The sequence below is a fragment of the Coptis chinensis genome, unplaced genomic scaffold (genome assembly GCF_015680905.1).
Source record: "Coptis chinensis isolate HL-2020 unplaced genomic scaffold, ASM1568090v1 utg579_pilon_pilon, whole genome shotgun sequence".
Classification (NCBI taxonomy): domain Eukaryota; kingdom Viridiplantae; phylum Streptophyta; class Magnoliopsida; order Ranunculales; family Ranunculaceae; genus Coptis; species Coptis chinensis.
In genome coordinates, this window is record NW_028238168.1 from 7,684 (window position 1) to 32,333 (window position 24,650).

At 36.6% G+C, this 24,650-nt stretch overlaps 2 protein-coding genes and 1 long non-coding RNA gene across 8 annotated transcripts; 2 read left to right on the forward strand and 1 right to left on the reverse strand.

Moving 5' to 3' along the window:
- Positions 1 to 1,655: 1,655 nt before the first annotated feature.
- Positions 1,656 to 3,759, forward strand: LOC147472995 (uncharacterized). 2 transcript variants are annotated; one of them, XR_015210612.1, is made up of 3 exons: positions 1,656 to 1,788; positions 1,990 to 2,134; positions 3,276 to 3,759. It is a non-coding gene; the product is annotated as an uncharacterized LOC147472995 (long non-coding RNA). The 2 variants fall into 2 exon arrangements; XR_015210611.1 differs by having other exon boundaries at positions 1,667 to 2,134.
- A 1,685-nt stretch (positions 3,760 to 5,444) lies between these two features.
- LOC147472996 (zinc finger BED domain-containing protein RICESLEEPER 2-like) lies at positions 5,445 to 22,815 on the reverse strand. Of its 5 annotated transcripts, XR_015210610.1 has the most exons (8): positions 22,607 to 22,793; positions 22,213 to 22,339; positions 8,921 to 12,432; positions 7,928 to 8,063; positions 6,858 to 6,976; positions 6,682 to 6,734; positions 5,809 to 6,558; positions 5,445 to 5,719 (listed from the first exon to the last, which is right to left on the reverse strand). XR_015210610.1 is itself a non-coding variant. In XM_086587930.1 (7 exons), exons 3-6 carry the CDS (start codon positions 8,050 to 8,052, stop codon positions 6,395 to 6,397), a joined length of 456 nt encoding a protein of 151 aa, XP_086444056.1. In that variant the 5' UTR covers positions 8,053 to 8,063; positions 22,213 to 22,339; positions 22,607 to 22,815; the 3' UTR covers positions 5,445 to 5,719; positions 5,809 to 6,394. The 5 variants fall into 5 exon arrangements, 3 of the variants coding, with proteins under 3 accessions (XP_086444056.1, XP_086444054.1, XP_086444055.1); XR_015210609.1 differs by having other exon boundaries at positions 6,682 to 6,976; XM_086587930.1 differs by lacking the exon at positions 8,921 to 12,432 and having other exon boundaries at positions 6,858 to 6,971; positions 22,607 to 22,815.
- On the forward strand, positions 11,014 to 11,847 carry LOC147472997 (homeobox-leucine zipper protein HAT22-like). The gene is made up of 2 exons (XM_086587926.1): positions 11,014 to 11,208; positions 11,319 to 11,847. Exons 1-2 carry the CDS (start codon positions 11,014 to 11,016, stop codon positions 11,682 to 11,684), a joined length of 561 nt encoding a protein of 186 aa, XP_086444052.1. The 3' UTR covers positions 11,685 to 11,847.
- Positions 22,816 to 24,650: the final 1,835 nt, after the last annotated feature.

Below are 24,650 nucleotides of genomic sequence, written 5' to 3' on the forward strand. Positions count from 1 at the left end.
GCATCTTGTGCACAATCGTGTCGAGTCCTTCTTCGCGGAGGTCCGGCCAATCCTTTGGGATAACTTCGTTAAAGGCTGGCGATTAACGTCATTGATCTTGTGTTAACTCCGTTTCCGACTTGTTGTTGCTGATAACTATCCACGAAAGCACGTAAAGTAGCATTTTCCTCCACGAGCAAAAAATGCTCTCATTAGTTATTCCTAACTGGTGGGCGAGGTTACGAACTTGATCTTCTATGCTAACCATGCCGTGGGTTGGAGAGTTAGAGATGGATGAACCCGATCTAAAGTGGCTCTCGATGTCGAAACCACAGACGGCGCCAATGTAAAGGAGCGTTTTAGTTTTCTCCTGATTATAGTAGAAGAGGTCGAGATGGGTTTGGACTTTGGATGGGACCGAGGTCGCTGTGAGCGAACTGCCTACGTATCTTCTCTTGTTCTTCCTTTTGTTGGGGAGAGAAGAATCAGGTCCGACGTAGTTCCAGTAGATGGTATTTATAGGATTCTGGGGGTGGAGATCCTTCAGACACGTGTACCCTTTGTGTACAAATGTAGGGTAGAGATCGTGAATGAGTCTTTGGAGTGGTTTTGGTGTGAGTCATACTCGATTGGGAGTTGGCGGTAGTCCCTATTTCCGGTGGTGGGAAATGCAAATAAGATTTTGGCAATGATTACATCGGTGGGCGTTACGTCTCGGCCAAGTGTTAAATCTTGAAGTATCTTCGTTAAATACCACCTACTTGTAAGGAGTTAAACTCGAAGATCGGTCTTGGAGGTCGATCGTTGAGGTTAAACATTGTGCCGTCGCAAAACACACCTACTTGTAAGGAGTTGCTCACGGTCGGTCTTGGAGGTCGATCGTTGAGGTCGCCTTGTGTTTAGATGCGCAATGTTCCTTAGTGGGGATATTGCTCCCCTACAAGCGAGGTGTTTTTCAGGTGAGATTTATCACTCTTTTACACATTATTTTTGCGGGTTTTTTTAATGATTGTCGAATTCCTCGAGTATTATTGCTCTATTACTGAGTTCCAAGCTTTCTCCACTTTCCACCATTTGCTCACTGCATTCGGCATATGTTTCGTTCTACATATTTTAAACTTACTATGTGTCGTTTGAGTAAATTAAGAAGGCAGGCTCGCCATCACAAACAGTGATAGAAACTTGGAAAGTATATCCAAACACTTTTTCTTATAACACCTGCATGTACATATTAATTGAGTTTCTCTTAGATTTTAATTTTTTGTAGTTAACTTACATGTACTTTGGTAATGGTTTCAATGAAAAATAGTGCACTAGCATCTACTCCAAAATTTCTTAAGATTTTGTAGTCGTTACTCTATGTTTTTTTTACTTTGATTGCTATTTCATTTTCTTTTTATATTTCATTCATTTGTATGAAGGATCTATGAAAATTCTCTAAATATTGAACGTTGTAATTGGATTTGGTTTCAAGACCGTGGATTAGAAATATCAATGGGTACATTCCAATATGCTTTCACGCTACATTATTTTATTTGTAAAAAAAAAAAAAAAAAATTGATATTTAAGTCAATCTCATGTTTTACGTGTGTTTGATCTCTATTCTTTGAACTACAATTAAGTTGTTCTCAATTCGTTGTTCGATTTAGGTGTTTGTTCCAGGGTAGTGGTATGACCCTCTTGAATCGAGTTGCTATACGAAGATGGGGTCAGATACGTTTAGTGATAGTCAAATGTACACTACAGTTTTAGTATGCTAGCTAGCTAGCACCTATCTTGCTCTTAGCTTTCATTACAATCTGACTATAGGTTTGTATTCATTTAAAACTATTTTTCTCATTAACTTTGGAGTAATTAAGAAATCAAGTGATGGTGCTAGCCTTGCACTCATAACTATTATTGGAGTTGTTTTTGGATTTATTGTTGATATTTCATTCCCATCTCTTTTAGTACGTTATACTAAGGTAATATAATGTGAATTTCTTTATATCCTTACTCTTTTTTCTCAAGGATATATGGAAGGTGATGTTATTGGATATTATATTAGTTTGCCTGATAGGGATTTGTATGCGCCGAAAGTGCCGAATATGGTGAGGTAAGGGGCAGATTGCATTTTCTGCATACCAAAAGGAAGATTCAAGCAAAGTTGTACCAGGTATGTCAGTGGTTAACATAATAATTTTAATTTGAAGAATGTAGGTAGACTTCTACATTGCTTAATATATTTGAGTCTATTTATTTCTCGCTTAATGTTCCTTGAGCTATTATGCTCCAATAGACTTCTGTTTTTTGTGTTTGAATTATAATAGTAAATGCAGTAGGCACACATTGGGTAAGATGGTTATGTGGCTAAATCCCTCAAAATTTTGAGTTGATATTAAGGATTTATTCAGAGATAAGTGTATTGGGAACATGATACAGTTGTATGTAAGATTTACAAATAACAAGATCATTTTAATCTGTGACCATATGTGGGTTAAATCAGTTCTTTATTTGGTAGAGGGAGACACAAGCATAAGTTGGGGAAGACATTTTGGACGGAGATGATGGATGGGGTTAAGAAACTCAAATGTGTATTAAATTATTAATAGACCATACCTTCAAGAGGGACATGTGGAAGTGGTGACATGGTGACCCATCTAAAGCTAAACTTGGATATGAAGTTTTAGTGGAATTACATGTGCAATTGTTGTTTAAGTTGTTGTTCAAGACCTATATAACTAAATGCAGTTGTTTAGTAGTTTTGTGTAGATTAAAGGATTCTCGATTCCTCTCAAACTCTAAAATCAGGCTCTCGACTCACTTTCATATATTGATCATTTTCTAAAGAGATAACTTACAGACATACTACATGTTTACGTTGGTTAAGCTTACCTTGGTCAACAGAAAAACAATACTTAAAAAACAAAAAAGACTATTAACATGAGCAACACCGCCAAATTATATAGAAAGCAACCGGAAGGTAACTGTCACTTGTCACTGAGGCCATATGTAAAGCTTAAAAGTCCAATTGAAATTGAAAGAAAATCATGGCTTGATTATGTAAGAGTAATAAAATGTCTTAATTTGAATTAAAAATCACCCTTTAAATTGGAGTTCATATAATCTTATTGGAGGGAATGCAATATATGTAAAGTTCACTTACAGTTTTGTACGCTATGTAGAATTGAGCATTTAATGTTGTTCTTATCTATTATCGCATAGCTGTATATCATCATTTATTTCAGTTTTGTACTTTGCATGATCTTATCATGTCAAGCTCAGCTTAGTTAACTTAATTTTATAATTGTTATTAGTGTCGGTGACAAAATGGTGTTGATGGGCAAGCAACCAGATAAAATTTTCTATCATTTCTATCAACTAGAAGGTGGATTGATTGAGATACTTAGGCGGTCAAGTTCCAATCAATAGAAAAGGCTTCGTTAGAAAAGCTCTTGGTTAGATGGGTGGGTTGATGCAGTCTGTAAGGATTGGTGAGACAAGGATCAGAGAAATCGCAATGTACCTCTTGGATTATGATCACTCGATCTAGTAATGTTCCACATACTGCCTTGGGCAAGATCATACATTATGTTTTCAACTTCAATGAAGGGATGGATGAGAAGAAATAGGTGAGCAAGATGAGCACGATTGCAACGTTCGACTGTTTGAGTAGTTTATTCTGCATGACTTTGATGCACATAATGGGACCTCAAGTTTTTCCGTTGCTGTTGTACATAGAACTGGGATTTTAAATATAAATCAAAATCTTTTGGTTCCATTGACTGAAGATTTGTTTCATGATTGCAGAATATCTTTGTAAGTGTATCACCTAGGATGCCAATGGATACCCAATTATCCAGAACCGAACCGAACCAAATGTAACTTTTACTTAAAAAAATTATAGGAAGTTAACTGGATCCAATGACCATATACTCTGGTTTTAAATGTTTTTAGGATTTAACATTAACAAAATTATTTCATCTTACTCCGTAAGCAATCTCAGTTTATTTTCTTTCTTTCTTATTATTTATTTTTTTGGTAACAATAAGCAATCATATAGGTTGCTAAGAATAATCAGGTCGAACAAGCATAAACTATTTGACAACAGAACAAAGAAAACGAACTTAGAATAAAGAAAACAAAATCTATATCAAGATGAGTATGTGCACTGAACAAGGTGGACAAAAGTCTCGGTTTCCTTAATTTGGACGGTGTGTGATTAAGAAAGAAAGAGAGAAAAGAAAATAAAATGGCAAACAAAGTGCACATATCGCATACCAACATGGTCGGCTGGCCGTGAAGACAGGGAAATGACATCGAACAAAAGAAAATAAAAAAAATTGCAACGAAATAAAAGTTATAAACCTTATCTCATATCATATCCGTCATTGTTAACTTCTTCACCCAATAATCATCGTCACTATAAAGAATCGAATGCCCATCATACCAAATCATTGGTAGGGTCTAAAGGTCCCAAACTTTTTGTCTCCTCCGCACTCCCACGTGATATTCTCCACATGGCACTCTTCTCTTCATGACAAGTATTATTTCTCAATTTTTGGGTTGCGACTTTACTTTATCCACTTGCGGAAAATAAATGGAAAATGCTATAATGACGCCAAGACACATCCTCCACAGTGGTCAGCCAAGTAGGATTATACTTGTTTTTCAATTGGGATTCTGGATGAGAATTTAGATTTGATTTTCTAAGATAAGATTTTAGTGAATGAATCATAATAGCCTGATGCCTAATAGGTCACATTACCTTGTCATTTTGAAATGTGCTTTAGATAACGCAACACATTTGACTATTAATGTATATGAATAAATAGTACATACACTGCGTAGAAGTCAATGATCTATTATGCTTGCATACTTGCGCCAAACCCATAAGATTTTTTCTTGGATGTTTCTTTGTTAGTCAAAATCTTTCTGACGATTACAGAAAGCGTCCAGTAATTGCTCAGGTTTGGGGCAAGCCTTGCAGCAGGATTCGACACACTTTTGATGATGGTGATTTTCTTCCTTTCATGATTTAATAAATTATTATGCGTTTAAAGAAATCTCTACAGATTGCCGACTTTCTCGAATCCCATCTCACCAGCCAAATAGTGTATTTCTAATACTTCTCTACATATTCGTAATATATCTTTTTATTTAATTATTTAGTAATGTCTTTCTACTAAGGCTGATAATGGGTTGGATCGGTCTGGATATTTGAAAATTCAGAACCGTTCCATTTTTCAACAATGTAGATCCAGAACCGTACCAGACTCAAATGAAAATTTGAAATTGAGAATCGGACTGAAATTTTTTTCTTGATTCTGGACATCGTTCCAAACCAATAACCTTAATTTGGACTGGGTGGACCGGGTCTTTTGTAATTGGATCCTAATTTCCGTTATATGTAGATATTAGAAAATTAATTCTTTTACTAAATATAAACAATGCACATAAATAAAATAAAAGAAACAACACATAAATAAAAGAAGAAAATTTTCATTACTCAATGAAAAGCCAATACAAGAGCTTACAATCTTGCACTCTATGCCCACTCTTCTTTATTAAAAATAATAATAAATAATAGGGAATTACATACATCCCTTATTAACTTGTTGTTCCTGCTCACAAAAAAAAAACTTGATGTTCTTATAATCAACAACTTCCAAACCATACTCTAGTCCAAATCCCACCAACCTAGTTAATCAAAGCCACCGTTTGTCGACATCCATGTGTGTTATTTGAACACTGGAAGAACCTAGTTTATCAAGTAAAAAACCAACTTGAGAAAACTGATATCATATATAATATAAATTGACATACTAAACTTTTGCAATTGATACATACCTCCATTACCCAAATTCAACCAATTTTGTGCACAAATAAGAGCTTGCAATATGTATCTGAGTCAAGCAAGAACGGTACTCGTTGAGCACCATACCACTAGTGCTGAAAGTTGATTCAGATGGGACTGATGAAACAAGAATTGTAAGAACATCACGTGCTAGCTTAGACAAAATATGATACTTTGGACTATTAACCTTCCACCAATTCAGTATCTTGAACTCACTATTAGCAAGAAATATGGATTTGTCCAAATACTACTCCAATTCAGATTTTTGTGGTGCACCATCATAACCCTCCTTATTATGGCACCAAGTTGCAAACCTTTTGAGCTTGTCCTTACTAATCCCTATCATTGCTTCACTTGAAGAGCTGCCATAGAAAACTTGAGTACTAGTGCTTGAGTTCAAATTGGACTTGAAGTATACTCATTATATAAGTCAAACAAAGTATCTCGTACTTGACTAACATAAATCTCATCGTCAGCTCCATATATGAGATTATAATAAAACTGAACAAACGAGAATCCAAATACATCTTAAACAAAGTATCTCGTACTTGAAGCGAGAATCCAAAACCACAACAACAGCTAGAAGCAAACTACAAATAGACCAATACTTCTTAAAAAATTTATACATTTTTTCTCCGCCATCAGAATCACCAATACATCTTCATGATTTAGCCATTGAAGCAAGTTCACATGAATTTCACACACTTCAGCAAAATACATATTTGCAGTGGGATAATCAGTGCCTGTATATCAAATATTTCATTACTAACTTGAAACATCCAAGAGATAAAACTAAAACTAGAAACATGTCAAAGAAAAAAAAAATTGTCTAGTTAATAAAAATTAGTAGTTAGTGAACCATATACCTGAAAGAGTCTTTTTCGAATCATAGAACACCTTCAAACATCCAGAAATCACCCTGGCCATTTCCCAATATTTGTTGCTTGGGTTCGTTAAAAAGTCGAATTCCTGTTGTTCCAATCAACAGAATGCATCTTGATACATCAATGCATATTTAAACATTTTATAAGTCGAATTCCACCTGGTCAGAACATCTAGGCAAATCTGTTTTGTTGTTGCTCCCTTCACTTGGTCGACTGCAGATTTCCATTTGAATTTTCTTTGTGGTGTTCCCTTCACAAACTTGCAACTCTCTCTAATCTTAGAGAGTGCAAACTCAATAACAGATAAACCATCTTTGACAATAAAATTAAAAATGTAAGTGGTACAACGTACATGTAAAAACTTTCCCCAAAGACTAACAACTGATCACGATTAAGTATGGCTCTAATTTTGGTTAACATTGCATCATTATTAGATGTAAAAACTTTCCCCAAAGACTAACAACTGATCACGATTAAGTATGGCTCTAATTTTGGTTAACATTGCATCATTATTAGATGTAAAAACTTTCCCCAAAGACTAACAACTGATCACGATTAAGTATGGCTCTAATTTTGGTTAACATTGCATCATTATTAGATGCATTATCAACAGTAATAGTGTTAACCTTTTTATCCACATTCCAATCTAGCAAGCATGCCATAACAACCCTTGATATCTCATTAGATGTGTGAGACACTTCCATAAACACAAAACTTAAAATCTTTTTTTGCAAGTTCCAATTGTTATCTATGAAATGAACAGTCAAACAAAGATATGCATCTTGTGTTTCAGAAGTCCATAAATCAGTAGCAAAATTGACTCCCAAAAAAATCATCAAAAAAATTGTAAAGCTTTTCCTTCTCTTCTCTAGCTATATTTTGTCAGAATATCACTCTTGATTGTGTTTCTTGTTACAAGTTTGAACAGTGGCTGAAGATTGTTTATAAAAATACGAAAAAAATTGAAGATCAACCATTGAAAATGGATACTCATGCTTTGTTATCATTCGTGCCAGATCAAGTCGACTTCGACTTTGATCAAACTTGAATGTTTTAATAGCATGAGTTCCATCATGGATATCCTTATTAGCAAAAATCAATTGTTGAAGCACATCTTTGTTTTTCATTCTAGGAAAGGGCTTCAAGTGTTTTGCTAAATGACTAGTACCATTTTCATTAGATGCAGTAAACTCCTTCCTATAATGCTTACAAATAGCAATGTCTTTACCTTCCGATGATTTTTTTTGTCAAAATCATGCCACACTTTTGACCTTGCTTCCTTTTCACTCCAGATGGTAGAGATGAAACTTCAGCAAGGGCGGCATTCTCAACAATAGGAATAGGATTACTCATAATTTCACTCTCTGCACCAAACAGTCAAAAATAATATAAATTAGTATCTATCAATATGATCTAAAATAATAATTAAAAATAATATATCTAAAATATATGAAACTAAGAGGCTTACATTAAGAAAACGTTGGATTGTATGCTATTTTCTTGTGATAGTAGCAGTAAAGAATGAAGTATATATAGATAATCATAGAGAATTCACCTTGGCAAGATATCATTCCCTTTTGATTTTTTTTGGAATATGCACTAGATAGTTGGGAATTCAAATTCCCTTTTGATTTTTTTGGAATATGCACTAGATAGTTGGGAATTCAAATCTTAATTGCATGATTTGTGGTTTGAATAGGCGTGATGGATGATTTGAAATCTAAATTTGTAAGGGAAGATTTTTCTTTAGATAGAAATAGTTTTTTCTGTTATGTTAAAAAATAATACAAAATTGACGTTAAAAAAGGAAATTGGAATATACGGGAAAAATAATTTCAACCGGATCGGGTCCAAAATGGTTCGATCAAAACTTAATCCAGATCCAATCCAATAAAAATCTGGCTCTGATTTTCAAGTCCAGAACCGGTCCAAAATACTAATTTCTTATCCCAGACCCGTTTTTATTAGTTCGAACCAGATTGGATATCAGTTCTTACCCGACCCATTGCCGACCCTACTCTCTCCACTATTGGAAGGTAGCTCTTTCCTTTTTCACCTCGTTGAGGATTAGGATTTTTCAAGTCACTCGCGTTTTTTCAAAAAAATTCACACTATTTGTACCAATTTTTGCAAAACCTTACAAGAACCATTTTTTTTTTGCATATCATGGGTCATATACTAGTTTAAATACAAATACGTTTGTAACTAAGACTCTCATTACCGGTAATCGAGCAGAGTGCCATCATGTCGACCTAAGCAACCATATTACCATCGTCGGCTCTAGTGGAACAAGGCCAGAAGGTTATATGATGCGCTTCAAATATATGAGTAACTAATCACAGAACACGAAAAATTCATGTGCGCGGTCAACAAATATCATTAACACATTTGCATGATCATGAAGTCATGAGTTTAAGCCTTCTCTGTTTAAAACACTGATGTCAAGATGAAGAAATTAACTGCCCAGGTATGCAGTTGGTTAGATGTATCTATCAGTACTCGTATTGGGCCGTGACCTGAAGAAGGGGCCGCATCACACCAATAGCATGACTGGAATTCAATTTTGTCGGTGGATAACATATACAAAATTCTTATAGTTCCCAATACTACTACACCTGCATAGTCGCATAGATGTTCTCTGTAAAAATGTTCGATAATATTCTTCCCTTCTCTAATAATTAACTCCTATCATGTGAACAAGTAGTGATGTCGACAATTCAACAAATCATAAACAGAATAGATACATAAAATTTAAAATTATTTGATAATGGGTCCTAAAAGTTCCAGATAAACTTTCTATTTAAGCAAAGAGTGGGATGCTTGTTCATCAATTATTTTCTGGATTCATTATAACTTTGGTTGAAAATGTGAACACATATTGTGTTATGTACCTACTTGCCTTTTTCCCAAATTTGATAATGTAAGGGACACGAACCATTAAATTCTCTTTAGTGCACATCTCTTTCATGCTCATCTCCTTCATCATTTCACAAGAAGAATATATAATACGACCCAAAAAGAAATCTAGGGATACTACATGCTAGAACCTATGTCTAACAAAGTTAAGCAAGGCTAACATCATGGAGTGGGAGACATTTAGTTGGTTTGCGACAAGGTAGACAAAAAACCTAATAATTAGGACATGCACCAATTATGAACCTCAGCAGTGTCTCTCTTGGATTGGTTTTTTATAAAAATCTCATACGCCCCATTAATCTAATACCACCACACATCACACATCAGTACATATCCAAAAGCAACACTTCCAGTCACAGTAACACACCTACTTAGACATATATCACATATGGGATTTTCAATACAATGCGTGTATACATACCACCCAAGAGAAAACTGTGCTGAAGTGCATACAAAGTGTTAACAAAACGAGCTTTTCATCGAAAAGCAAAATGAACTAAACAAAGCAAAAGGTGCTTTGTTATAGTGTATAAACTATTAATGATGTAAAACTAATAAAACAAACAAAAAAGTAAAGATGGAAAGTACCATAAATAAGTTAATTACAAGTCCATGAAAAAGAAATATATAAATTAATAATATTAGTAAATGCGTGAATGATGAAGAGGATGACGAAACATTCTCTTGAGGTGTTCTTTTCTCTTACCTTCTATGCTTCTTTTTTTTTTTGGTAAATCTATACCTTCCATGTGAATCCACGTCTTCATGTATCTTGTACATTCAAGAAAAGCAAAGGATGGATAAGAGTACTTTGTTTGGATATATAGTAATAGTAATTATAGTGGTGGGGTTCTCATGGTCAACCTAGGTGGAAAGAGAGAGATGTGTAAGTCTTCCTTTCATAATTCATCACAACAGATTCGTTTCTCTACTCATTCACTCCTCAGGTTAATAATCATAAGTCCCATAAGCCATAGCCAACACATCCCCCAAATTCTTTTGTTCATTCATAAGTTCATTCATCTTTTGTTCCCCCAAAGAGTTTGTTCTTTTTCTTCTTCATATGTTAAAACATACTTTTCATTTCTTTCGTCTTTGCTTTACTATACTCTGAAAACAAATGGGTTTTGAGGATGTTTCTAGTATAGGACTTGATCTTGAGTTAGGCTGTCAAGGAAGATTGCATGAGAATCAAAATCAAAGAAGGTTTGATCCTCAAACACAAAACCATGCTTCAAGTTTGATCATTTGGTGTTAACTTCTCCACCTACAAGTTTGGAGACCTCGCTAACTTTAGGACTTCAAGAAGAGACACATCAAGATGTAAGGAAGAACAAGAAAGGGTATGAAGAAAACAGTGATAGTGATGTACACCCACAAATTTCACCACATACACCTATGTCGTCCTTCTCTAATGCAAGCATAAAGAGAGAAAGAGATCCTGCAGGAAGTGAAGAGATGGAGGTTGAAAGGGTATCTTCAAGAGTTAGTGATGAAGATGAAGAAGGTAGTGGAAGAAAGAAGCTTAGACTAACAAAGGAACAATCTGCCCTTTTAGAAGAGAGCTTCAAAGACCACACAACACTCAATCCAGTAAGGACGCACTTTCATTTTATTTACTTTCCATTTTTAACTTTTGTTACCAATTAGAAGATTTTAGTTCACGGGGTTCTTCATAATTATCATTTTTGTTGGATTATCAGAAACAAAAGCAAACTTTGGCAAAAGACCTGAATTTAAGGCCAAGACAAGTGGAAGTATGGTTTCAAAACAGAAGAGCAAGAACAAAGCTGAAACAAACAGAAGTAGATTGTGAGTACTTGAGAAAGCATTGTCAGACTCTAGCTGATGAAAACAGTAGACTCCAGAAGGAACTACAAGACCTCAAGGCACTAAAAGTAACCTCATCACTCTACATGCAACTCCCTGCTGCAACTCTAACCATGTGTCCTTCTTGTGAGAAAATTGGTGGTGGTGGCGGTGGAGAAAAATCATCCAAGAACTCACTCACAATGGCGATTAAACCGCATTTCTATAACCCTTTTACTCATCCATCTGCAGCTTGTTAGATTACTATATAACACTCAGAAAGCTGGCCAAAACCCCTTTTATTGGTTAATTTGGCTCAAAGCTTACTAGTCTATCTTTATCTCCTTTTGTTGTTGTTTAATTTCTCTCTTTAGAATTGTAAGTAAGTTAAAGCTAGAAATATATAGATTAAGTTAATCATAATTCAGATCTCTCATGTTTATAATCAATCTTATCTTTTCCTTGATGGTATGAACTTTAAATACACATTTGGTGTCGACCCCCATGGGTTCATAAATGGGAGGTCCCATATCAAATTTACCACGGGCCTGTCTTAACTGGAATGCACACAGCAATGTAACCTTTCTTTGATCTTTAATATAATTTTTAACTTACGGTAATTGAATTGGGCAAGAAAGGGAAAAAAGATAACGATAGATGAGTAGAAGGCTATGATTGAGTAGAAGTGCACTCACGTGCAAGTATCAGTATTAAATTCTGTATGCATAGAAAGAAATGGAGGGGGTTAAAAGTCATAAAACAGAGTCGAGAAAGTGATGATGAGAAGCGTGTGGTGAAAGAAAAGAAGTATTAAAAGAAAGGGACTCATTCAATATTTCAATCATCAATCGAACAACAACAGAAAAAGGATAGCGTGCTGTGGGACTTTGCTCCTCCTTTTCAGAAACCTGTGGGTCACGCACCACATGATGTCTCCCCCACACCCCCTCAATCTTTCCTTTTCTACAGTATCTTCCCAAGATTTCAGACACTAATTTGTGAGTACTCCTGCAATGTGGGTACTAATAATTCAATCTAATGGTTCAAACAATATGATCAGAAAATTACTATAAAAATCCAACAGACAGGATTGTGGACAGCATAACTTGGTGGGACAGATTTAAAAAGGATATTAATGAATCTTAAACACTCTTCCCCAATATAGTGCATTTGTCCCACTCCCACCTCATTCAAAAGAGTGATGATGAACAGAATGATGAGAGCATGAAAATGATCAAGGTACTTTCCAGTACGCATACGTCTATCCAATACGTTCCGTGGGACCATAGGATTGGACCATTTCTCAGATTTCTACACATTTAGTATAGCTGTGTTAAGACCAATCACTGTCATATGCATGTCAAATACGACTAGGGAACCCGTCGGGTTCGGATACATCTTTATAACTGTATTGAAAATTTGAAATTCGGGTTAGATAGGGATAATTCCGGTTCAGTTTACATTTTTAGTGTTACCAGATGGGGTTTGGGGTTCGAATTTGGTAGAAATATTTGCAAAAAAATTGGATTCAGGTCGGGTTTAGATTCGGATACTAAGAAAAAAATCGGATTAAGATATTAGCATATCCCCGTTCCCTGCCCTAAATATAGAGATGTCCAAATGGGTACCCGACCTATCCCGAACTTAACTTTTTGGGTTTTGAACGGATATCGGATTATCCAAACCCGGACTGATTTTTAGCAGGTCGGGTTCAGAGTCGGGTATTTTGTTGAGAAGTGTGACCAAACCCTATCCTATCCTATACTAGTGAATGCCCGTGCCAGTCGGCACTCTAGACACATTGCTTTTGAACAACACCCCAAGAGAGACCATCTCTATGGTAGCATTGTATCGATGATATAACCATTTCCAACAGTTTTATACTTCATAATCATTTCATACGCATACTCAAGTGAGTTTAATTATTGCAATTCTATGCATTTCATTTCTCACAAACCAACTCATTACACATACTCTTATACATTCATTAATTTAATACATATCAGAATGAGAATGATGAAAATAAAGGGAGAGAGTCTTCAATTAAGAGCATCATCATTTTTTTTTTTTTTAAATAAAAAAATCCAGCAGAGTCTCCTTTGTATTTTCAACATTTCAAAAACCTAAATCCTGTCATAACCTGAAAATCAAACAATACAATTCTCATAGATCAACCATACCAAAATATATAACTTCATATTTATACATAACACAAATTACTTCTAAAACTAAAAGACAACTCATTAAACATTAAAGAAGACTTTGCATAATTTTTCACCTGGGGCTAATTCTAGTGAAAAATAAAATAAAATAAATACTCCACGCCCACTTATCGAGTTCCTCATTTCTCTCATTCTCCTCTCTATGCATACTGTTCACACCATTCTGCTACCATATGGATAAATCCGCCATGGAGCAAAGACTACAATCATGTCACTGAAAAATTATGGCAATTTAACTTGGTACCTGCAAACAAACCACATACACATGATTTTTTTAGACTTGATACATTTAGCACAAAAGAGATGGTTTTCAAAATAAAATAATCTCTATTCTTATTTTTGAGTATCCACGCTATCATCAACAAAAAAAAACTATCATAAAAACTTACATAGCATATATATGGATACAATATATTATTTATTTTCTAAATCAATAAAAGTAACATTCTTTAATTTCTCACTTGCCTTTTCTCATTGGTATCGATGTCCTTAGAGAAGAACTTCTGGGTATACGACATTTGTAGTACAATTTCTTGCATTAGGTGGAAGAAAAACGGATATTCTTTTGAAGAAGTACATCCGACATGGCCACATAGAGTTGCCCATGACTGAAAACCGGTGTCCTCAAATCAATGCCAACATATTTCAATCGGACCGGCCTTGCGACTTATTAATTGTCATGGTATAAGCTAGTCGAGCGAGGAATTGTCGTCTTGATAGTTTGAAAGGCAACTCTGCATTTGAGGGAGCGAGATATATTCTTGGGATGAGTACCGGATTTCCGACTTTCTCTCCAATCAAAATTTTGGCTTGAAGGACTTCACTCGCACATTGAAGCACCATAAGTCGTGTCCCATTGCAAAGCCCATCTTTAGGTGCTATGTTCCCGAAAGCAACATTATAGGGCATCCGGTTTTAACTTGAGATTGAAAGGTGGTAAGCTAGAAGGGTCGAGGGAGTTCGAAAAACTTCGGTGGGATAGTGAGCCCCACTTGGATTATCAATATCATCTTCGATGATTTTATCTGCCGCCAAATACTCAATGCTTCACCAGAAACAAAATTCGAGTGCAACCTCATTAATTGCACTCACATCATCATTACAAAGAAGAATAGTGCGATCGGTTAAGAAATTTGGAGACGGTGTGTCCATAACATCCAATTGGGGATGAAGGCGAGAAGATGAGTTCTTGGATATTGGTACACTTACAGATTCCATTCGCAATTGTGCGCATTCTTTGGGATTTGAACCAATCTAAATGAATCAAAGCAAAAATGAATTCATTAGTTTCTAAAATAGTTCGTTTATATATGGAACTAATGGAGAAAAAAACATTCTAATTAGAAGGCATTAGTAGCACACCTCCAACAAAAATCGGGCGAATTCGACATTCTTGGACTCTGCCATTTCAAGCCGCGTGTTACGTATCAAGTGCAAAACTTCTAAATAACTCCAAAGGAAAGAGCCCGCCAGTAGTGATGCACCAACAAATTGCTCTCTCGGCCTAACGGTATAACAGTGGTGTTTGTCGAAAATCACCACCAAGAACCGTAGTGATACCACCAAATATCTTCTTGTTTCCACAAATATCTTGAAGTGTTCTATCCACGGCCTCAACACCACGATCTATGTTGCATGGGCACCTCGTCCCAAACAATTAGTTTTGTTTCTTTAAATAGGTCGACAAAGGTCGAATGTTTAGTGAAGCCGCAAAAGTGGTATCCATCACATCAATTGGAATTTTAAATGTAGAATGGCGGTCATGCCACCGCATAATAACAGATGCAATTCGATGATGCCACCATGATGACAATAAGACCCGTCTTTGCGGCAAGCCTTTGCAATTGTATTATACAAAAAGTTTTCCCCGCACCCGCCCATTCAAAAAGAAAAGTTTGCCCTTGTCACCATATCTTGAATCGATCCGCGGCAGATATAAGCATGAAGTTGTTCGGCATTAAGACGACTCACATCAACTGCAACCTCTTTTCCTATGCTTTCATCTTTGAAGTTGGCGTTGCTCCCAAATGAGCCTATTGCCAACAATTTTGCTCCAATCCTCCTTTTGCTTTGGCATGGGCGGAAATCTTCCAATGTCTTCCCCGTGATTCTAAAAGGATTTGTTCCACCGGATATAAGCCGTAATCTGTTATTTGCTCATCGGTTGGATCCGGGATGTCGTGGTTTGTTCGCCGCCGTCCAAGATCATCACATATACTCGATGCAAATTTGCTCCAAAGTATATCCGGTCGTAACGGATGACACTCTAAAAAGAATTACACAAAACAACCTCCGTAGTTGATATCCGTTTTCATTATCGCCTTTCTTCTAGGCATTGTATCCACTCATCATCGACTTTCCAACAGCCCACACCCGCAATACATGCTTCTTTGTATGTCTTGTACATGGTATCACCGACTTTATAAAGATATGCAAAGGAGGTAGGCCCTTTTACAACATGAAGTAGCAAAGCGTAGATAAAACCGCTCCCCGGCATTAGGGCTTGCAAAATACATCCTACCAATGGAAGGTCCCCGAGTCCTAGGAGTCCACTCTTGAGAGTCTTTGTGGAAAACATAGTGTCGTGGAAACTCTTGATAGGTATATGCGACGCATCTAGATCTTCAAACCGCGCTTAAAAGAAAGTCGGTGTTGAAGTTTGCTCTCTTGCTCGGGCAAGAATTGCATCCATGGGCTCTTTGCTATTGAAAACAACCCTATGCATACCTTCCAAATAAAGCCAATCGTTGGACACTTGGAAACTCTTTATGCATTGGATTTTGAAATAGATGCCATGCGCAACTTCGTTGGTCCAATGTACCTTGCATCGATATATTCTTTGAATCTCATCATTTGTTCCCCGCCGCCACCACCGCCGCTTTGTCATAGCCTTTGTAGATGTACTTGTTAATATATTTAACAGCTTGACACGATGCACAAACTTCAACATTGATATGGCAAATAAACATTTCGCATGGATATGCATTGTAGGGAACAACATCTCCATTATCAACTTTAACCATTTTATTCTTCCTCTTCACAAAATATTTATTGTCGGTGTCGCCGCTTCCGGTAAATGGAGTACCCTTTTTATCCATAATTGTTTCCTCCACAAACTCTTTTGGATAGCTTTTAGTGCATCGACCATTTTCCATACATGAAGCACTCGGGATCTCGATCACCACGGGGGCCATGAACCATGCACTTCTTCACCGCTTCAAACAATGCAGGGGGGTGTCGGGTCCGGGAATTCAAAGACATACAAATTCATCAACTTGCTCACCGTTTCGATCTTGTCATCATCGCGAAGAAATAAAAGGCAATGCATGTGTGGAAGACCGCTTCGAAATTCAATGGTATAGACATATGCAACCACCGACCGAAGATATCATTCTTCAAGATTTCTTTCATAATTGCTTTTCGTTTCAGCCTCGAATACCCGTGCAACTATTTCAGGCGAAGTGTCGGTTTGGTGTTCCTTGAGCGATCTTTAATTTCCCTGCCAATTAGGATTTGCGATCCACCGTAAGAAAAATATCCGGGTGCTTATAGTGCGGGTGATAGCCATTGAATCCTGAAAAATCTCGTACATGTGCCTTGGACTTCCAACATGCGAGGAAGGCAAAATGAACCGTTAGCCAATTTGATCGGGACTTAATCCCTCAAGTGCAACATCCGGTAAGCACTTGTACACATCCGAACGGATGGTGTCTTGATTTAGTCTAATGTATCGCAGACGGTTACGCTCATATGCAGCCCAAGCATCAACTAAAAATTCATGCAACAATTTACACCCCAAGATGGATGAGTACTCGTGGGTCGCTCAAACAAACGGTAGGCGTAATACAATAATTGGGTGAGTCTTGCATTGCTTGGAGCATTTCTCTTGGCGTCCCACAACTTCAAATCGGTGACCAACCCAAATCCCCATAAGGAAACGAAGAACAAATAATGCAAAGGCAAATAAAGCGGGATGACATTCGCTTATCCGTTCCAACTCATGCCCTCCTCTCCCGGCAAGTACAATATCACGCATGGCATCAACCTTACTCCCATCTCCGTGCAATATCACCGCAAATCTCATCGGTTGTCGGAAGGTTGTACCTTCGTCTATCCAACGCGGATCATAGTGTAGATGGACCGAACATTGTTATTCTCAAAAGCATTTTCGTTTAAAACCTCAAATGCTTGCTTATAGATATCACAAAACTTGTGGTCCGCGAAGAGTTTCTTATGCAGTTTTCAACACTTCCCTTGACAAATTCGGATTACGATTGTGGCGGTGATCCAAAGCAGCTAGGGGATCATAAATATAAAGTTGTGAAAACTTAGGTTCCATCCCCGGATCGTGCAACAATGAACCGATTTGATGCCGCGAACTCTCCATGAACGATGAATGAGGTAGGACCACGTCCATGTAACACACGATCGTTAAATTTACAACCAAGACCGGTAAAGGCATTACACACATTGTATTGCCGAATCGCTCACGGAATAATCTTGCACGCTTATTAGATCCTTCGAATAAAGATTTAAGTCGGAGGCAGTGGAGAAAGAAGCGGTAGCTTAACTTTTCCTTGTAAACGTTAAAGTTCCAAATAAAGGTCGGTTACTTGATTTCGATAATCGCTCATCTTTCCAATGAAGGGGGCGAACAAAATGGACAAAGAACATCCATCTTTCCCAAAAGTGACGGCGATTTGAACCGGAAGCGCATGGCCTCTATGAGGATTAAGAATTTCTTCTTCACTTTCGTCAAATCCAAATTTCATATCATGATCACTGCAAAAATAGACCTATGATATATCACGCTTTACGATATGTTGAAATTTAACATAAGAGTGAGAATTTAAGTACTTGACTTACATAGTGTTATTCTCACAACTTTGCATTGTTACATCTTTTGTGAATGGAGGCTGGTTTTCTCTGTGAGAGATATCATACATTGATGAAGAGGACCCAACTTCGTACGTTGACCTCGTCTTCTTAAAGGAATCTGCTGTGTAATCAGACATAACATCTTTTTCTCTCTGTCTCCGATTTTGTTGTGCTATAGTCATTTGATCGTGATCTAGAGGCACTTGCATTTCCTTTCTCTTCAAGGCGTTGTCGCAAATGATCTCCGATTAGGAGGTGCAATAGATCTTTGACCGAGGCACAACAGATAACATATTGGGAACCGCAATAGAACTTCGATTAGGAGGTATAACAGATAGCCTAGTGGAACTGCGGTGGATCTTCGATTAGGAAGCACAACGATAGCCTATTGTGAGTAAATGAAATTTTCGATTAGGAGGCACAACAGATAGCCTATTAGGAGTCGCATTACATCTTCGATTAGGAGGCACAACGATGGAGAAGGAGTAGATCTTCGATTATGAGGCACAACAGATGGAGAAGGAGTAGACCTTCGATTATGAAGCACATCGATGGAGGAGTAGATCTTCGATTAGGAGGCACATATACCGATTCGGGCGCATATCTCTTCATGGGGAGGCACATATATATCGGATTGGGAGGCGTAATAGGATGTCGTGCTATGGAATTGACCGTGAATTAAACTCCTTTCCCCTCTTTTCATTTCTCCGGTTTGTGGTAATGAAGTCGCGACCTAAGATACTCCCGTTAATATGTTGATATAGTTGTACTCGTAAATAACAAACAATCAATATAATAATATATATGGAACTATGGAACTGGACAAATATATATATGTGTGTAGGTGTGTGTAAATCTATGTAAAAAAAAAATCAATTTCGTTACTCGGGACTATGTTCAAGTGATATTTAAAAGTGGTTATGACACAAAGTGAAATCACATAATAGTATTTCATACTGTTGCAATTTGCTCTTTACTTGCGACTGAATTAAGCTCTTTCACCATGATTGCCTAGAAAAGAAATTATGCAGAAAGTTAAATGGTATCATAACTGAAATGATGGTTTAATAAGGAGAGTTTTAAGAACAAAAACGGGTGAAATATTATACCTAGAATATTGGTTTAGGGGAGCTCTGACCAACTTCTGTGAAACTCAAGAGAAGCTCATGAATATCCTCCCCGAACAAAAATGGGATTTGAAATACTACAAATCCTTATTGTAAGCTATTGACTCCAATCCTCTCACTTGGAAGTAAAAAATAAATTTCAAATACTACCTAAAATAACATGAAGTAAAACAGTTTGCCAAATATCTAACGAAAGCAGCACCAATATCATACAATACATCATACAAAATAAAGCAGTCGTAAATAGGAAAATGGTATATGGAGATTGCAAAGCTGTCGTGAGAAGAAAAGTGATGGAAGGAGTACTCGGTTAAAGCTTTCCTATTTCGCGCAAGTCTACAGGAATCACATACGTAACTTCCCACCATTCACTTAACTCAAGTCTACCAGAGTTTACATAAAGTAGCATAAATTACTAAAATTCTCGCCTAAAGACATCAAAACTGAACCTAGACAAAAAGTATAAAACCTTCTCCCAATTCAGAATTGTAAACCATGGGAGTGAGTTATCGATGTTCACCAGTAAATGGTCTACCAGAGACAAAAGTCTACCAGAGTTTACATAAAGTAGCATAAATTACTAAAATTATTCATCAAAAGGTAGCAATACTCTGAAACATAAGTTTAGTATTAGAAGTGACCGATGGAAAAAACTATTACTGCTAAGGCTTTGACTGTTACCAAAAGTGACCGATGAATGTGTATAAACAAATAAAATAGAGGCCAGCCCACATGATACTTGAAGTACATTAACTAAACATAGAGTGATATAACCAAAATTGCATTATACACACCATCTATGATGTATAAACTAAGGAAAGAAAAAAGGCATGCACCAAAGGATCATCTTGCCTTCAAAAATATGGCTTTCAATCATCAAAGTATAAAAACCAAAATGTATAAGGAGAAAAAAAATCAAGCGCCTCGAGACTAATAAAAGTCGATGAAGTTCTTAACTATGAAAGCTCAATATGTTTCCATCAAAGTATAAAAACCAAAATGTATAAGGAGAAAACAGTCTGAAGCAGTCTCGAGACTATGAAAGCTCAATGTTTCCAAAACTAAACTATTTAAACTCCAACCAATAAATTCAAATCAAACAACAGGAGCCATTACACCATTAAATATAACTCTACAATCAAAAACAACAGGCCAATTGATCAAAAACAACTTTGCGCCATTATACAATCAAAAGTCAAAACTCTACAACTCTAAATCAAACCAATGGCACTTCGTAGATGGCACTTCGTATACAAAAGTCAAAACTCTACAACTCTAAATCAATGTTAGATATGTAACTCTAAATCAAACCAATGGCACTTCGTATAAATCATAGGACAGAGAATTACCTGTATACTGAGATAATCAAGACAGCTCAAACATTCTTTGCTGCCTTCTTTGCTGTTAGGATTTGGGGATTTTGGAGTTCGAGTGCTCGACGTTGAGGTGAGAACCCAGCGACAATGAGGTGAGAAGTTCCCCAGCAATGAGGTGAGAAGTTTTTTTTTGGTAAGAAAAATCGAAACTAAAAAATCAATCAAGACAGCTCAAACATTCTTTGCTGCCTTCTTTGCTTTGTTAGGATTTGGGGATTTTGGAGTTCGAGTGCTCGACGTTGAGGTGAGAAGATGGGTAAACCCAGCGACAATGAGGTGAGAAGTTCCCCAGCGATGAGGTGAGAAGTTTTTTTTTGGTAAGAAAAATCGAAACTAAAAAATCGAAACTAATGTTTCTTGGGTTCAAACTCAACAGCCGTTAGATTTTCTCAAAATAGATCTAGACCGTCCTTTGTTTGTAATTTTGTCTTTTAGTGCTAAAAAAAACCTTAGCTTATTATATAGATTTCGGGTACCCATCAGGTTTGGATTCAGATAAGGTTTGGATTCAGATAGAATAAAGCCCGATATAAGAAGACAATAAAAATCTTTCTTTGAAATATATATCTATATTTTATTCTTTCTTTGGCTATCACCTAATCTTTCAAACAAAATAAAACTTATAATAAATTTGAAAGTAATTATCACTTATATTCGGACATAATTATTTGATATGATTTAAAATATATGGACTCAGAATGAAATATAGACATATGTTCACGTGCAATTATTTAAAAAATTGAAAATCCCGACATAAATTTTTTTATAATTCAATATATTAAAAAACTCGTCATTGTAAACATGAATGAGATCATAATCCAAATATTTATCTAACTCATTCTTTTATATCAGATTAATTGTATGCAATTGAAACCAAAGTTCGGGTTCAATTTTGGTCCGGGTTTGGTTTTGGGTTTTTTAGCCCTTTTAACAGGTTTAGGGCTAAATTATTAGGTCGGGCCGGGTTTAGAGAGTGGCCAAACCCTACCCTATATATTTTGGTTCGGGTATGGATTTTGTCGGGTTCGAACAGGTTCGGTGTGGGTACTTTGTTCGGAGGGCAGGTTTCGGATTTCGGGCAAGATAGACATCCCTACCTAAATATGACACAGATGACAGATCCTAATCAACCACCATGTAAAATTTCAAGTATTGAACACCCAAATGAACTGAGAGGATACTTGCCTTGTTGCCTTAGTTGAATTTTTGGATAATTTCAGTCGGAATCCCAACTTTGAGCATTCATCTCCAGTTTCAACCAGTGAGCAAGCATTCCTAACATTATCGCAGTAAATCCGTTTCGCTTCAAGTCCTTCAATACACGGAACATCCATATTTAATGAACATATATCAGATTCTTGCTAATATATTAAATCTATAACTTGTCAAATTTTAAAGGCAGAAAACCAAACCATTCCGAAAGCAAAATCTATTACAAATGAGATTGCTAAGATCAAATAACAATTGAATTCGGCATGACATTAGAAATGAAATAGTATTAATCTCCAATTCAATACAGGCTATTGCAACTGAGGAACATGAAACTTTCCAAATTAAAGTCGAGATATGAACAACTTACCAGGTTTACAGTAAATTAGCTGCTATGCCCAACTAACAGATGCCAGAAAAAAAAAAACAGTAAATTATTCTCAGTTGATTATGAGGATTGGATATGAGTATATGACATATGAGGACCATTTACTTGAAAAAAATTGAGCCACCCAACATGAACGATGGATCCGTCAACTGGTAGCTTGGGCCTTGACATTATAGAATTTTACCAGTTGAGCCTAGAGTATATTTAAGTGAGATACTATCCTAGTAAATTTCTAATAATTTGATGTTTTTTCATCTTCAAGAAAGACCCATGTTGATGAAAACACCAAACCAAACACCAAATTGGTTAAAATTTGGTTCCAGGTTTAGTATCAGATCAAATATCTCTCATGATAAACTGCGCAATTTTTTTAACACCATATGAGCTTGGGCTAGAATGGAAGGCTTCAATCACGCGGTTTTGCAAAAACCGCTACGAGATATTTGATTAAAAAAAAAATGTGATGTGCGGACACATCTGGACTTGGGCTTTTAAGATAGGCTTTAGTGGCACGCGGCTTCCAAAACCGCACCATTTGTTGTCAAATATTTGATGTTTCTCTTGAAGTTGGTTGGTGTTTTTTTAGTTTGGTGTTTGGTTTGGTTCAAAATTTTAATGTTTTCTTAGTTTCTCTCCTTAAGATACTCTAAACATGGTCTTCCCAATTAACAGTTCACCCCGTGCAGAATCAAAGATAAAACCGTTAATAACTATAATGTGAATAAACAAGAAAGTCTTCGCCGTATTGTTACCTGTGTGTACTACACTATTGATAGTAAATGCCTCCTTCCACAAGGTATAGACTCTGAACCAAAATGAATAAAGCTCAAGTACAACGGCAATCAAACAACTGATGAACTTGGGCAGTCCAAGTACAGTGATGTGAATTACTAAAAGCCACTACAAAAATGGGACCAAATGCCAGTTCAAGGTGTCCTTACCTAGAAGTTCCCTTCGACTCTGCTAACCCTCCCTGAACAAATAAAAAATGAGAAAGCATGACTAGAAGTAGCAACAATCTAATTCCTAAGAAACCACCATCCCATCTATGGCCAACTGCAGACATCCTTGTTGATTGAACAAGTAGGCAACTTCAATACTGGGTGACCTTATTATAAGACACTTTAGCAGTGGCCACCTTATCATCCTGGATAGGGCATTAGGAATAGCTCGAGGTGAAAAATAAGTTCCTTTGATATGGTTTCAGCTAATCACAGGAAAACCAACAACAAGCACAAGTAGATCATTGTTTGACGCAGGTTCAGAACTGTGAAAGCGTAGTAATACAGAGGAAGAATAATGTCAATAACTTTCCAAATACACCTAAAAATTAGAAATATGACAAGGTTATATACATAGAGATTATCTGTTCTACTCTCAAGGGCATGCTACTGTGCTAGAGTTATGCCCATAAGCTATAAGAATCCCTGTACATACATAGAAACGATATTGTGGACACTGACAAGCGAGATTAAAGTGACATATTTTGAAATAAGCAGTTTATTTTGAAACTAATATTGTCAACAATGATGTTCTCCTCTTCACCAAAGTAACTAGTATACTGCGTGGCAGTGGAGAGTGAGCGGAGCTGCGGGAGAGAAAGAGAGTTGGGTGATGCGGGGGAGAGAGAGATGGGTGAAAGAGAAAGGGTATTGGGGGCGAAGAAAAAATGAGAGAGAAGTTGAGGACAGACAGACAGAAATCAACTAAATTGGTTTTTGTCCGCATAGCCCCCTTCTACCAAAATCGTTCGCTCCCGCTCACTTGACCAGAATGTTTAATCAAAATAACTTTAAACTACTAGTATACTGCGTGGCAGTGGGGAGTGAGCAGAGCTGCGGGGAAGAGAGAGAGTTGGGTTGAGATGGGTGAAGGAGAAAGGGTATTGGAACGAAGAAAAAATGAGAGAGAAGTTGAGAACAGACAGACAGAAACCAACCAAGTTGGTTTTTGTCCGCATTGCCCCCTTCTCTGCCAAGATCGTTCGCTCGGCTCACTCGATTAAAGAACCGAAATGATGGCATTT

Coding starts and splice junctions, on each gene's coding strand:
- LOC147472996 (XM_086587928.1), bottom strand. CDS start 10,382: ATGAAGACGTGGATTCACATGGAAGGTATAGATTTACCAAAAAAAAAA. Junction 8,064..10,321: donor AAAAAAAAGAAGCATAGAAG/GTAAGAGAAAAG, acceptor TGTTTGGTGCAG/AGAGTGAAATTATGAGTAAT. Junction 6,972..7,927: donor ACAAAAAAAATCATCGGAAG/GTAAAGACATTG, acceptor CTCTAAGATTAG/AGAGAGTTGCAAGTTTGTGA.
- LOC147472997 (XM_086587926.1), top strand. CDS start 11,014: ATGTCGTCCTTCTCTAATGCAAGCATAAAGAGAGAAAGAGATCCTGCA. Junction 11,209..11,318: donor ACCACACAACACTCAATCCA/GTAAGGACGCAC, acceptor TTGGATTATCAG/AAACAAAAGCAAACTTTGGC.